The sequence below is a fragment of the Typopeltis vanoorti genome, chromosome 4 (assembly GCF_054136105.1).
Source record: "Typopeltis vanoorti isolate ZY-2024b chromosome 4, IOZ_Tvanoo_1.0, whole genome shotgun sequence".
Lineage (NCBI taxonomy): Eukaryota > Metazoa > Arthropoda > Arachnida > Uropygi > Thelyphonidae > Typopeltis > Typopeltis vanoorti.
In genome coordinates, this window is record NC_143552.1 from 161,557,633 (window position 1) to 161,573,926 (window position 16,294).

Consider the following 16,294-nt stretch of genomic DNA (forward strand, 5'->3'; position numbering starts at 1 on the left):
TAAAACTGATAAAATTCATTTAGAAACGAGTAATGTTTTGAATAAAATGAAAGCTATATATAGCAATCTCACCAAAACAGAACGCACCTGTCGAGGCATTAAAAGCTAATAAGGATATATTTGTAACAAAGTCTGACAAAGGTAATGCTGCAGTCATCCTAAACATATCTGCTTACATTCATCAGACGAATCAATTAGTCTCTAATAGCAGCACTTGTCAATTTATGAACTATTAAAAGAAAACTTTCAAATTACTTGTCTGTTACTTCTTGGCCATCGAACACTGTTAAACAATTATTACCCCATTATGTGCACCTTCCCAAAAATATGGGGTTCCTAAAGTACACAAACATAATGTTCCACTTTGGCTGATAGTTAAAGGTATAGACAGCCTTATTATTATTACCTAACCAAGAAATTAGCATCAACACTCAAGGAGTTAGTAGGTCATTCCCCCTCCTATCTAAAGAACACACACTTCATAAACAAAATTAAAAACATAACATATGGCAAAGATGATTTATTAGTCAGTTTTGATGTTTCTTCCCTTTTCACAAATCTGACATTCAGTGACACAGTTCTTCTCTTACAGAACAAATTTTTGCCCAATATTATGGCTCTCTTTGCCCACATGCTACATTCCGGTTAATTTGTGTGGCAAAATAATTTTTACCCACACAAAGAAGGTACAGCATCAGCTCGACACTATCTCCCCCAACTGCTAACTTTTATATGGAAACTTTTGAGCAACATACTCTAGATTCCTTTTGAAAACTTACAGTTTGGCTTAGATACATTGACGATGTTTTTGTTATCTGGCCACACAGCCTCCAAACTTTAAACACTTTCCTCAGTCAGCTGAACAAACAACATGAGTGCACACAATTTACTGTGAAAACTAAAAATCAAAACTAACTTCCTTTCCTGCACGTGTCTTCCCTGGAGCAGTCTATCCTTCTATGTGTAGGCTTGTGGTAGACAGTGAAGGTGGTGATAAGAGCCAACTTTTATCACCACCCTTCACAAAAACTTGGAGTCATTAACACCCTCAAAAACAGCTATGGGATGTTAAGGGTCAAAGCTGTATAACCGAGAGGAGACCTCCACATAGCCTTTAAAGGAATGCCAAGAACCAATCAGGGCTTCTGACCTAATGTCCAATCCTCACCTTTTCATGGTGCACCCTGTTGGGTATCTACCTGGATACTGAATGAACAAGGATGGCTGACAATTTGGGATTTAGCCGACCAAATTGTATTCTTATTGACTTAACCCAAAATTTCAAATGATGGTACAACATGACAGAATTTCATGCCAGCTGGGGTGTCACCTAGTGTTTTCACCAGGGAACCAGGTCAAACAGCGAAAAGTCAGCTACTGGAACAAATCCTAAAACCCACCCCAACTCAGTATCACCAGAGTTCAAGATCGGTACTGTCAACATAAGAAACCTGAATGGCAAAGAAATGGAGCTAGCTGAGGAATTAGATAAGTACCAGATCAACATAATAGGAGTGACTGAAACAAAAAAGACAAAAACTGGTGAGATCTTTCTGAGAAATAAATACAAAATGTTATATTCAGGCAATGACAATCAAGGAAAAGAAGGAGTAGCCATAGTATTCAACACAAAATACGAGGCTAATCTTCTTGAATGGCAGGCATTCTCAAGTAGAGTAATGTGGGCAAATATAAGAATGGGGAACTGGACAATGAGACTTATTTGTGCCTATGGTCCCACAGAAGGCTCTACTAAGTAAAAGTGGAGGAATTTTTTGAGGCTCTAGAGAGAGCTACTGACACAATGAAAAATGAAAAGTTGGTCCTTGTTAGGGATCTAAATAGCAGAGTAGGAAGTGATTGTCAGACATGCAAAATTGTTGTGGGAAAATGTGGAGAAACGAGCAAAGCCAATAATAATGGCAAATACCTGTTGGATTTCTGCTCAGGACATGGACTGGTTATTACTAACACCATGTTCCAACATAAAAATGTGCACAAATTCACATGGAGAGAAGAGGCAAGGAATAAGAAAATCTCATTGACTATGTTATTGTTGAAAGTGATGATTTCTCAATGGACACCAGCGTGTACAGTGGATTTGAAATTGGAAGCGATCACTATTTAGTCTTGAGCAGGATAAAATCGAATTTCATATTGAAAAGAATGACGTAAGAAAGTTTTAAAGCGAATAAAAGTTGAGTAGCTCAGATGTGAACTGTAGACTAAAATACACAAAGATTATTGAAAAAAAAATGAAAGCGTCTGAGAACAAGAACCAAACCTTGGAGATTCAGTGGCAAGCCTTGAAGAAAACCCTGATTGATTCAGCCAGAGAGGCATGTGGTGAGGTTGTCTGCAAGGATAGAAAAATCAGAACTCCATGGTGAACACAGGAAGTTAAAGAGGCAGTGAAGAAAAGAAGTATGGTGGTATAAAAGTCGTCTTACAGTGGCTGCACTGCATGGTAGAATGCCTGGACAGATGGACGAATTCCTGATGATTGGAGTAGAGCTCTCATAGTACCCATATATAAAAAGGGAAATAAAACAATGTGAGAATTACCGAGGTATTTCCCTACTGAGTGTTCTGGGCAAGATTTATGCCAGTATACTTGAGAAACGGTTGAGAAGAATTGGGGAAGAAAAGCTTGGTGAAGAACAAGCTGGATTCAGGCCAAATAGAGGCTGTTAGGATCAGATCTTCACTTTACGATAATTAATTGAGAAAGCATGGGAAAATAACAAAGATCTGTATTTAAGTTTTGTCGATCTGGAAAAGGCATATGACAAGCTGCCAAGAGAGAAGCTATTCAATACACTACAGTTATGTGGTGTCAATAGGACATTATATCAAACAATACTTAATCTTTATTTGAGTTGCAAGTTAGTTGCAAGTGGCGCACTTGCTCACAGCAGATCAGAAACTCGTTTGCATGACAATCTCCGAACAGTGCTTGTAGCGTTTTAACAAGAATAACAAGATTTTGTGTGTCGATTTATTACTATGGATGAGACTTGGATTAACCATTACATACCAGAATCCAAACAGCAGTCAAAACAGTGGACAGAAGCAAGTTGTTCAGCGCCAAAGAAGACAAAGTCTGTTCTATCAGCAGGAAAGGTCATGGCATCGGTGTTTTGGGATGCTAAATGCATTTTGTTTATTAATTATTTTGAAAAGGATAAAACAATAACTGAGGAATATTATTCCGATCTTTCAACCAGACTAGATGAAAAAATTCGTGAGATAAGATCCGGTTTGCAGAAGAAAAAAAACATCTTTCATTAGGATAACGCACCTGCCCACAAAAGTGTTTTGGCAATGGGAAAATTAAGGGATCTGCACTATGAAGTGTTGGAACATCCACTCTATTCCCCAGATTTGGCTCCCTCTGACTTCTGTCTCTTCCCAAAATTAAAACTCTTCCTCACTGGTTAGCGTTTTTATTCGGATCAAGAGGTGATTGCAGCTGTAGAGGGGTATTTTGCTGATCTTACTGAGAACCAGTACAGGGACAAGATAATGGTACTGGAGTATCTCTGGAATAAATGTATTAGTCTTAAGGGAGATTATGTTGTAAAATAAAAATAATTTCAAAATTATAAATTCGTTTTATCATTGTTAGGCCGAGAACTTTTCAGCCCACCTTCGTATTTTATGGGATCCAGATCAACTTGATATGAAGTCAACTGCTATCTCTTTATAAAGTAGCCTTGTTGTGAAGTTACTTCATGTGTAAACTTTTGTTTGCTTATGCTTCTATAAAAATGAAGGAAAATTTAATTTCTTTCCAGTATAATGTATTTTCCCACTAGGGAAAAACATGCTACGGTTAGCAAAGTGGGATAATCTGTATTCACTACAAGCATGTTTGAAGCTGGGCACCCGCCAGTTATCTGCTCATTAGGGCAGGTGACTATTTTCTCAGTAATAATTCCACTTCAAGCTATTGGAACACCATAATGATACTCTGCAATGTTGGCAGTTTCCTAGGTGCCACCATTTTTCATCTAGTAGCATACAGTCATACCTCTTCCAAAGTCCATAGATTACATCCCTGGTCCATGTTGATCAGCAACATCAGATGGACAGTATGTCATGTACTTCCAGTATCGTGTATACCATTCTTGACTGCGATATGAGTGTCATCTAGTGGCTTGGAATGGCTGATTATGAAATAGCAGTCATATTTCAATATAGTGAATATCAAATATTAAGCTAATAGTTAGAACTGAAGCTTGCACTGGAATTGATGTAAATTTCAGAATATAAGATAAGCATATTCATTGTTATTCATTATGTATATGGATCATGTTCTGAAGAAAAGTGGCATTAAAACCTGATATCACAATTAGTAATATTGTAAAACTCAGCTGTTTATTTTATGTAGATGTTATACGCCTAAATAAATGCACTACAAGTCTCTGAACTCTTTGCTTAACTGAATAATCAGTTGAAGTAATCAATTTGGTCTCAAAAAGAGCAATAAAAAGGCAGCACTATGAAAATAAACAGAAATGGGAAACATCAACTGCATTCTCAATTAGAGAATTTTTAGAACAAATAATATTTCATCTTAGAAACAATTCTTAGTGAAGATTGCAAAGTATGTATGCAAACCAATAATAGAATAAGTATAGCTGGTATGGTGGAGAATCAGTCGAAAAATTTATATGCAGTAAAGGAGAAATTAACCAAAAATAGTATTCAAAACATATATAAAACAGTATTCAAACTAGTTTTAATTTAAGTAACTGGAAGTTAGGTTAGAAATAGTTACTCCAATTCTAGAAATAAATATGCAAATTCTGAAGGAATTTGACACAGCAGATGGCATCAGTGGCAGAAGCATTCAAAATGAAGATTAGAAAGCAACTTGACATCATTAGTATTCATAAATGTGTTGAGCAGAGCTTATCTAAGATGATAGTTTCTTAAATAGAATAATGGAGGAGTGGTTATCAAAACAGGTGTTTATTCCCAGGATAGCAGGAAAAAGATCCAGATAAAGACCAAGGTCTAGAATCGATGCACATTTGCAGTGCTTTAGTAGACTTGAAATGGAAGATCTGATAGTATTGGATTTATTACAAATAACAAATTGATTTGGAAGGAAATTGTTAATAGAAGGTTAATATTAAAATCAATTAGGTTATACACCTTTTTAATATACATTCAGGAAATGTCAGTTTTTCTTTCCCAGTGTGGGAACACAACCTTGCTTTATCAGAGCCATCCATCACTGGTATGATATACTATTTGATTTTTTAGAGCTGGATTCTCAGATTTTTTCTAACTATTGTATTACAATGGTAATAATCATGAAAAATAGTACTAATATGCTTTTTCACTTGGTTATACTATAAATTAAAGATGCCAAGAAATTGAATTCTTGGTTTCATCCTTTACCCTGGGCTACTTGTGGCAGAATCTTGAGACTGACTTCACATCAATTGCCTTAGTATCCCATAATGCAATGCACATATCCTTACGGACTGTATAATGCTCTGCATTATGGGAAGGGCCGCTACCAGACTGTTTTCAGCCTTTATTGAGGTCTCATCAGTGGGAGCCAGACCAAGAAGTGATACCAAGGTTAAAGTAATGCAGAAGTCATATTTCCATATACCAAATAGTCAAAAGGTGCCACAACTTATTTCTAAAATACTCTGGATTAGAGATAGATGTTGGAAGTTTTTTTTCACTTGGTTATACTATAAATTAAAGATGCCAAAAAATTATATTCTTGGTTTCATCCTTTATCCAAGTGGAAGCAAACAAAGTTTGCATGTGAAGCAATTTCATGATTACACATTTTGACTACTTGTATATGGAAATATGACTTCCATACTGCATTACTTTAACCTTGGTATCACATCTTGGTCTGGCTCCCACTAATGAGACCTCAATAAAGGTCAAAAACAGTCTGGGTAGTGGCCTTCCCATTATGCAGAGCATTATACAGGTCCGTAAGGATATGTGCATTGCATTATGGGATACAAAGGCAGTTGATGTGAAGCCATTAGCCTCTATATACAAGTAGCCTAGTCATGAAATTACTTCATGTGCAAACTTTGTTTACTTACACTTGGATAAAGGATGAAACCAAGAATATAATTTCTTGGCATCTTTAACTTATAACATACAATGTTTTCTGCTAAATAATAGGAATATAAATAGACATATGAGCTAATAATATTACTCATACTTATCATCTTTGTATACCATATCTGAATTACATGCTTATTTTCACATTACTCCCATGATCTAGTTTCCCTGACTCTTTACATTGGTCTCATTCCAATAAATAATTTCTCCATGCTACTGATGCCAAATCCATTCAATTACAGGCATGTCCCTCTTATACAAGTCTTTTCTACCATCAGACTCATCCACACACACAAAACTCATATCCATATATTCTACACAGCTTGTGCATTTAATCATTCTGCTATTATAGCCCTCTTTAACTTGGCACTGTTGTATCTCGGTAGTAAACGACCAGTTTTTACTTTCTTTGCGTTTCATTCTAGCTTCTTCCAACAGCTCTTGCACATCTCTCTCATACTGTATTTGTCACTACTTAAATCATTAGTACCAACAAGAACTACCTTCTCTTTTATTTTTGTTTCTGTTTTTGCGTTATATTTGTCACATCTTTAATTTTCAACATCCAGGAACTTGAAGTAGGGACTGTTAGCAAGTGCAAATTTAATTATTGAATTGCCATACCATATTCTTTTTTCTTATTTTTAATTGACTTTGTTGTTATTATTATTCTTACCAACTTGAGTACTTTCCTGCCTCTTCTTGTTCTGATATTTTTCTTATCCCAAGTTTCTTTACCATTTTTTTCAAATTCTCTGATTGATTTTCTAATAATTTCTTTTAATTTGGATATTTCAAATGTCAAATTTTTCTTGCTTATATTATCAACTTCACTGCTGCAACATTTCTACTCAGTGGGACAAATGTTCTCCTCACCTGCACCTTTTCTTAACTTGTGCTTATGCCATGCCTTTGTTGTGGCACATTTTTGACACCATTTTTAAGACTATTAAAAACTTACAAAATTTCTACAATTATATTACTAAATGCATTAATACAATACATCCACTAAAAACTACAATAATATACTAAAAATACATAAATTAATCCAAGAAAACACTCACTAAAAAGAAACATTCTTATGGAAACTTCATAACAAAAGATTTGCATTCAAAACAGCCTTGAACCAGACTCTCCAATTAAATCCTGATCTTTTCATGTGCATACATCAGCAGTCTGCCTGGCTTAGTTTGGTGACCTTTCCTGTTCCGAACAACACACTTAAAAAGTTCTAACCTGTACAGGTCCACCCTCTTCAGATTGATAACCATATTTGCTGACATTTATATCATTATTCTTTTGCATACCTTTAGCTGCATTTAAACACACTTTCTCACCATACCTCTCATAATGATCTAGTTTCTCCTCAGTAAGTTTCACCCCACTAAATACGAGGGACGTCCAAAAAGTAAGTTCCGATGGGTTGTCAGAGAAACAAAAATATACTTACAAGAAAAACTTTATTGGAAATTAAAGTAGTCATCTTTTACTATTTGTCTACATAATTTCCACCATTGTTCAGGCACTTATCATAACGGGGTACCAAGAGTTGTATACCTTCGTCGTAGAAGGTTTCTGCCTGTGATGCAAACCACATATTGACTGCTTCTTTGACCTCGTCATTGTCTTGAAACTTCTGGTCACCAAAGAAAGATTTCAGATGTTTGAACAGGTGAAAGTTACTTGGCACGAGGTCAGGACTATATGGGGGAATGATGGAATTATTCCCAGCCAAAGGTGGCAAGAAGTTATGTTACACCGGCCGTGTGTGGGCGGGTGTTATCGTCGTTTATTCTGGATTGCACAACACAGTTCCTTAAGGGTTTGGCAGTACATACTCGCATTGACTGTGGAGCCTTGATCCAAAAAGTCTACCAGCAAAATTCCTTGTCTGTCCCAAAATACAGTGCACATGATTTTCTGAGTAGAAACCATTGTCTTCAATTTCGTCTTGACTGATGATGAGTTGTGCCTCCACCCCATGGACTGTTGTTTGGATTCAGGGGTTGCGTGTGACACCCAAGTCTCATCCCCAGTGACAAGTCTGCTCAGGAAAGCATCGCCATCCTCATGGTAGCGTGTCAAGAATTCCAATGCACTGCCCAGTCAATTCACTGTGTTGTTCTGTAAGCAACTTCGGCACCCAGTGTGCACACAATTTCCGATAATTCAGTTTCTCCGACACAGTTTCATGAAGACATGAACATAAAACTTCTGGAAATTGCAGCGAGATGACATCATAGTGAATCCCCTATTCTGTTGAATCTTCTCTTCAACTGAATGCACCAAATCATCAGTCACTAAAGATAGTCGCCTCCGTTCATCATGCACACCTGTCCTTCCTTCATTAAAAAGTCTTACCCATCTTCATACCATTGAATCACTCATTACATGCTCTCCATAAACCTGAATAATTTTCTGATGAATTTCAGCTGCTTTAACGTTCCTCGCATTCAAGAAATGGATAACTGACCTAATTTCACATGCGGTGGGTGATTCGATTTTACATGCAGCAGGCGATTCAATTTTCTTAGACATGGTAAACACACACACCAAGAAGCGTACACACTGCGAGAATGTCTGAAAATGGCACCAACTCCTTGCTAAGGAATTAACAAACTCAGCACACATGAGTACCATTGCCACAGCGCTGCAGTGAAAATATTTAAAAACGGAACTTATTTTCTGGACGTTCCTTGTTAATTTCTCTTGGCTCCTCATGCTAAAGTTATTCAAATGTAGGTCATCCCTCTTAAATGATGTTTTCTGTTATCAATCTCACTCCATGCATCCAAATATTCACATCCATTTCTTCTACTCAGCCAGTACATCAGATCATTTGCAATCAAATCATAGCTTTCTTAATTCATTACTATCATGTCTTAGCAGTATACTAACAATTTTTACTCTCTCACTCTTCTTCTAGCAATCCTTTCATATTCTCTTTATTTTTCACTACTTAAGTCATTTTTCTTATGAGCACCACCATCTCTTACTTTTTCTGTTTCTGGATTGCATTAGTTACATCCTTAATTATTGCTTCCGAGAAGTTTGAAGCAGGGACTCCATTACCAAGCACAAATTTAATGAGTGAATCATCACATGTTACTTTTTTCTTACATTCTAATTGATTTACCTTATTATATTCAGTGATATTTTTAAAATAATTTTAAAATAACCATGTTGTTATAGTCTTGCGTACTGTGACAAACTGTTTTTGTGCTCTGAAGATGCTGGTTATAATACCAGTGAAATATCAGCAATAAGTCAATAAATAATTATTTACATATAATTCTGTGTTCTGATATATACCGTCAAAATTAAACAACATAATAATAAAATATTTAGTAATAATGTGTTAATGTCATGTTTTAATATACAAAAACAATTTTCACCAAGAGGCCATTAACATTTTAAGTTGATCTTAAAAGGTTAAGGTGGTCATCAGTCATCTGAACAGTCTGCTGTTCATATCTGTCAAATTATGTGTGTTGAAAAGTCAGTTTGCACACTTGCTAGAAAGAAAACCACAGTTATTAAGAGGGAAAGAAAATGCCATTTCCATCAAAGGCCAGTTAGTCATTAAGACAGCTCAGTGTATGAGTGGCTGAAAAATAGTTATTTTATATTATTTGGGAAATAACACCAGATAACCCCAGCCACTTCCCAAAACACCCCAGCACTCTTCCTCACTAGTGACTATTCCAAGTACATATTGTAAGTGAATGTTGTAAATTTTCTCTAAGCAATTCAGACCACAGCTTAGTGCTTATCTCTTCTCTCTGATGGAACAATGCTCATACACCTGCTCCCATTCTGGAGTTGTCTGGCATTATAACAATGCTGAGTTGGGCAACTTTAGAAACTTCTGTGTCTCATTTCCTTGGACTATGGTTTTTGGCCTTCCAACAAAATATGCACTAAACATATAACTGAAGTAATCCTAGGTTTTCCAAGAGGTAAGCCAATGCTGTGCAAGCAAAGAGTCAAACACTGCAAATGGCTTTCATTAAGAACTCTTTCTCTTATGTGTAGCAAAGCCCAAAACAGCTGCAAGTCAACTATTAACACATCCAAAACTGATTTTGTAAAATTCAAAGCAGAAAACTGGCATTGTATCCAAACAGCAGATAAGCCTTCTAGTCTCTTGCCAAAACACTTGGCCATAATTTTGTCCAACACCACTCTTACTATTCTTGTACTGCATCCAGATTGCTCTGTTGTGTCAGCATTCACAGAGAAAGCCAGTTTTGTGCTTTTCCTCAAATGCCCAAATAGTCTACTTGCTAAATGTACAACATTCATTATCCTCATGACCTTTTGAAGGTCTGCTCTCCAGAGTTTAGTCATATTCTATGTTGCCTTTTTACTTTTATTCCATTGGTATCTATCCCGCAGCCTGGAAATTACCAAATCAACACACACACACACACATTATATGTAAAATCCTTAATCCACCTGTGGTATGAATGTATGATAGGTTTACAAATAAACTTTTCATAGGTGAAAGCTACATTAAAAAAAAAAAAATGCTACCTTAAAGGCACCCAACTAATAATGACTGCTTGTGTGGATTCTTCCACTGCTGATGAACAAAGACATTTTGAGTAAGCTCTCATCATTTAGTCTGTCCATTGCCCCTGCAATGCGAGTTGCCTGCTTTCTGATGATACAGCACACTGTTTTGCCTGATGACAGTGTATATATACTTCATTCCTTATCTCTTGACAAAGATTGCATTGCACAAATCACTACAGCTTATGAAGCATCAACCTCCAATACCTTTAATATTGATCTCTATGCCATTCTCCAATTGGGTTCAGATAATCTTGTAAATTTCAGTGCCAAAAATTGATATGGCAGCTGATACAGTTCTGCCTTATTTTCCACTGAAAAGAACCATTTGGTTTGCCGAGTGGTTATCATATCCACTCTCCAGCCAAGAGGCTGCCGGTTCAAATCCTGAATGGCATGGATGTTTGTGATTGTCTTCTCCCAATATGGACTGGGTCACCATGGGAGTAGTAGACCAAAACCTGCAATGGGAGAGGCCTTCACCATGCAGTGGGTAGAAAAATAGGCTGTTAATTTTAATTTTTATTGCCTTACAACATAAATCTGTAAACAATATAAGATCTCTCTCTCTCATTGGAATATTCATGACATAAAACCTCTCTTGATATAAACACATTACAACCACTTCCTCCTCAGCATCCAAAAAACTAAGATTCCTCATTTGCTCAATTATCCTACCTTCAACTAGTTATTTACTTTCTATAAATTGCAAATCTTCCCAGCTATTGAATAATGCTCTCATGTTTAGGGTGATGTCCTTAAGAGCTCTCCAAAAATACTTGAATCAATACAGAAGAGGGCAATTAGGTTGATTAATGACTCATCCCTTGTCAATACACTCTACCCAGTTTCACACAGACATTTAGTTTCTGCTGCATGCATCTTCTATAAATATTTTCATGGCAATTGTTCATATGAGCTAGCATCAATAATTCCAACACTCTCTACTAAATCTATTGAAATGTGTGCCTCTGCCACCCAAATATCTCTTGCAGTAAGCTCATGGGATGGTTTCTTTTCCTCCTCTTTCATTACTTGTACTGCTGCATTCTGGGATAGTCTCTCTCTTCATATGTGTTTTCCAAGGAATACAATACTCTCCATTTAGTGTTTTATTGGGTTAAGGTAATAACAATTAAATACATAAATATCCTTTAGAAGTTAAATCAGTTTTTCTTAAGACAGGAAAAATGTTTTGGGATCATATTTAAAATATATCATTTGTGTAATTTTCAGTTATTAATTATAGTGTTTTCTTTAATTTTTCTACTTCTAGACTAAAATATATTAAACTGCTCAATATATATGCAGTTTTAATAAGTTTCTTTTATTAATAAGCCATCGACCAGTTGACATCTATAATGTATATAGTGACTCACAAGTGCGTCTACTTATGGTATCGGATGAATGCATTGAGGTTCCATCTTATGAAGATGTCTTCAGAGAAGAGGTGATGTTTTATTTATATATATTTAATCATTACTTATTTGGAGAAATAAAATTTAATAATAGTACACATTTTTTAAAACCTTAGTTTCAGAAAATTATGGTTCCTACTAAGCTCTGCTATTTTTATATTATAAAAATTAATAAATAATTTTTGATGTCAGAGTGGAGATATTATCCTGCTTATTGGAAGTCTGCAGTGATTTGGGGAAGAAAAAAAAATCCATACGTTGTCTCTAGAACAAGAATTTTAGATTATCTAATCTTTAATATGCTCATTAAATGACTATAGGTTTGCATTTCATATATAAACGCTAAAATAACAAAAAAAAAAATCCTTCAAGTTATTTTTTTTTTAATCTATGGTAACATTTTTTTATTAACTAATAAACATTTAATTATAGACCACATTCCTTTGTAATTGTTCATTCTGTTAAAAAAGTGACATTATTAAAGTAACTAAGTGGCATGTTTAGTTGAATCTGTAATGACTTTTCAATCTTTCTTTTAAATATCTGAAGTTGTTTAAACTTCAGATATTTAAAGAACCCAGTTACTTATTAACTCCTTACTTGCTATGATTTGTGTACAAATTACCAACAATGTGGATGAAGTATGATAGAGTTGAAATAACATGGATGTGGAGTTTAAGCTATCAATTCCCTTCATATGAAGTGATAAATAACCTTTCAGACTTAGAAGAACTCTTAAATGGATTAACTCATGTATACCTGCCTCAGAATCATTGTTAGTGTATGCAATAAATGTTGATCCTTACACATAAATTATATAGGTAGATATAAACTAAAATATATACACCATATATTATTCATATTAAGTGGATATTGAATCCAACATTATTTCAGAGCCGAATAGAGAAACTACAAGAGTTTCATGCCGAATATAGATAAAAACTATAAAAGTTTCGGCAGATCCAAGCATAAGCAGACCTTTCATGACAGGGGCAACTTGTAGTAAAAGTGGGTTAAGCTCTGATCACTATCTGAAATAGAGAGCCTTTTGGCTCTCTATATAGAGAAATAGAGATCCTTTTGGCTCTCTATTTTAGTATACACCATCTCTAGTAATTAATTTGTATCAAAGAAATTACTCCAGACATATGGAATATCTTCAATTTTTTTGTTAACTTTATCATCTCCGATTCCTTTTACAGTACTTATCTGTCTGTTTCTAACCTTTTTCTAAGCTCATGGCTTGTACTGATAGTCCTCTTCAGGTTACACAAGATTTTTCCCACATTCTAGCTGAAAGAACCAATCAAATACTCTTTTATGCTCTCTCAAGTCTGGCATTCTTTTGATGTGACCTTTTTCCTTCCTATGACATCGTGACATTTTTTCTTCCAATCTTTCTACTACAGAATCACAAAATCAGTGCTGGTTCATCAAATCTCTAATTTCATTCTGAATTTGCTAGATTCTAGAGATATGACAGCTCCTTCTTAGGCCATCCATTTTTACTGCACAGAGCTTTTGTTTCTGGTGCTGTGTTAATGACCACCTTTCAACTTTCACCTCTGTATTTCAAAATGCTTTCACTGATGATACAATAGTTTTCTTTATTATGTAGTCAAACCTGTGGAGTATTCATAACTTAAACATACACACATGACCACAGTACTTAAATTATTTAATGAGTAAATATTTCGTTCTAAGTATCTTAGGATATCATCAGTACAGTAATTTCAAACAATACTAGGAATAACATACAGTTAGGGTGCATGCTTACAATGGAATCCCACTATGCGTGCAGTAGCATGATATAGAATTAAATTAAAATATATCTGATAAAAAATAAATTAGATTAAATTAAAATAAAATAACATACATAAATTTATAGACCCACCATCAGAATTGAAAGCTTTTAACTCCTTAAAATGAAATAAAAACATAGTCATCACCAGAGCTGGCAAGGGACATACCACTGTTGTCTTAGATACCAATTTATATGACCGTAAAATGAATTTATTACTTAGAGATAGAAATACATACACCCAACTTGATTATGATCCTACAAAAAGACAGCTCAAGAAACTCGACAAGTTACTAGATGAAACCACTTCCTTTGATCAAGAAACCATTAAAAAACTCAGAACATATCATACTAGGCCTCCTTAGAATATATGGTTTACCTAAACTTCACAAGAACAGCATTCCACTCAGACCCATTGTGGATTCTATTAGCAGCCCAACTTACAAATTATCAAGATTTTTGTCTAACCTTCTCCGTCCTCTCAGAGGCTACTCAGCCTCATCATTTAAAAATTCCACTGAGTTTCACACAAAAATAAAAGACATTCAATTGTCATAAATGGACATGCTAATTAGTTGCAACATTGTCTCCCTCTTCACTAATATCCCCCACAAGGAAACAATACACTTGTTAACTCAAAAATTTCCATCCGATATTGTTGAATTATTCAAATTTGTTATTACATCCAGATACTTCACGCGGAAAGATAAAATTTACAAGCAAGAGGAAGGAACAGTAGTGGGCTCTCTCTTGTCACCAAACTTAGCCAATCTTTTTTTGAAATACCTTGAAGAAAAAATTTTCACGTTTGAACCTCAACCAAAAATTTGGCTATGATATGTTGATGATGTATTTGCCATTTGGAGTCATTCTGAACAAGAACTATACCTGTTTCTCGATAAGATCAACATTCTTCATCCTTGCATTAAATTCACACTAGAATAAAAATCCTCACAGGGTATCTCCTTTCTGGATTTACACATCCAACCAAAAGAAGATGGTTCTATTTCCATTTCTGTCTATTGTAAACCAGCATTCTCAGGCCGTTACATTCACAATTCATCTGCTCACCATCGATCTCAAAAATATGGCATCATTAAATCATTAGTAGCCAGAGCACATAGATTTTGCTCCTCCAAAGAATCTTTAAACCAAGAATTGGAAATTCAAAAATACAGTCATACTAAATGGATACAATTCAAAAAATCATCAGTTGCTTCTCCACGCATCAACCTAGACAAGAACAAGCCTGTAGGATTCCTATACCATATGTCAAGGGTATCTCCGAATGTCTGTCAAAAATTATGAAGAAATACAAACGCTGCTGCCTACAAACCATTCAATCAGATCTATAATTTGCTACTTTCTCCTAATGTGCAAATTCTCACCTTTGATGCTATCTGGCATTTATGAAGTTCCATGTTCCTTTAAGATATCTTACTAAGGACAGACAAGAAGATCTATTAGTAAATGCATCTCTGAACATCAAGGCCATATCTGTCTTATCAAACTGCACAAATCTGGTCTTACACAGCACAGAGTTGAAAACTCAAACCATAGGATCCAGTGGAAAAACACCGAACTTCTACATAGATCATTATATAAACATGAGCGTTTATGTAAAAAAAAAGTGCTGAAGCCCTATGTCACAGACCCGATTTAAACCAGAATGACGTTCTTACTATCCCTAAAGTTTGGGAAATTGTCATCCTTAATTGTGTAAAATAAATTTATGCATGTTATTTTATTTTAATTTAATCTAATTTATTTTTTTATCAGATATATTTTAATTTAATTCTATATCACACTACTGCATGCATAGTGGGATTCCTTTATAAGCATGCGCCCTAACTGTATATTATTCCACATATTGTTTGAAATTACTGCACTGATGATATCCTAAGATACTTAGGACAAAATATTTACTCATTAAATAATTTAAGTACTGTGGTCATGTGTGTATGTTTAAGTTAAAATAGTCTTCTTTGTTCTTTCATATACTTCTCTGCAGGAATCCTCCTTCAAACTTAAATACTTTGGACAATCTGGAAGAACAGCTAAATAACCACCTAGAAGAATACATAAAATATGTTCATTATCTGCATTGCAGCTGTTCCAGTGTGGTAGATTTTGCAATGGATACAGATCACTGGTTCAATGGGAAGGGGGGGGAAATTCCCTCTTATACAGAAAAGATACAAATCAGACCAACTATTTTCCTGGATCCACCATAACATTTCAAAATTCTCCAAATCTAAGTAAATTTGGCTACATCATATTGCAAAAATCTGGGAGACCATCATTGCGAGACTGTCAGCAAGATTCCAACATTGTACCCATTTTTGGATGTGTGCTGCTCCATTAAACATCAACATAAGTGATAATCAAC

General features: G+C 35.1%; 1 protein-coding gene across 1 annotated transcript in view; it reads left to right on the forward strand.

The window, feature by feature from the left end:
- Positions 1 to 16,294, forward strand: part of Cdc45 (cell division cycle protein 45) — a 309,294-nt gene that overhangs the window by 87,696 nt on the left and 205,304 nt on the right. The window contains exon 6 of the mRNA XM_090392057.1: positions 12,025 to 12,136. Coding sequence (XP_090248183.1) covers positions 12,025 to 12,136 — 112 coding nt within the window. The remainder of the gene's footprint in view (positions 1 to 12,024; positions 12,137 to 16,294) is intronic.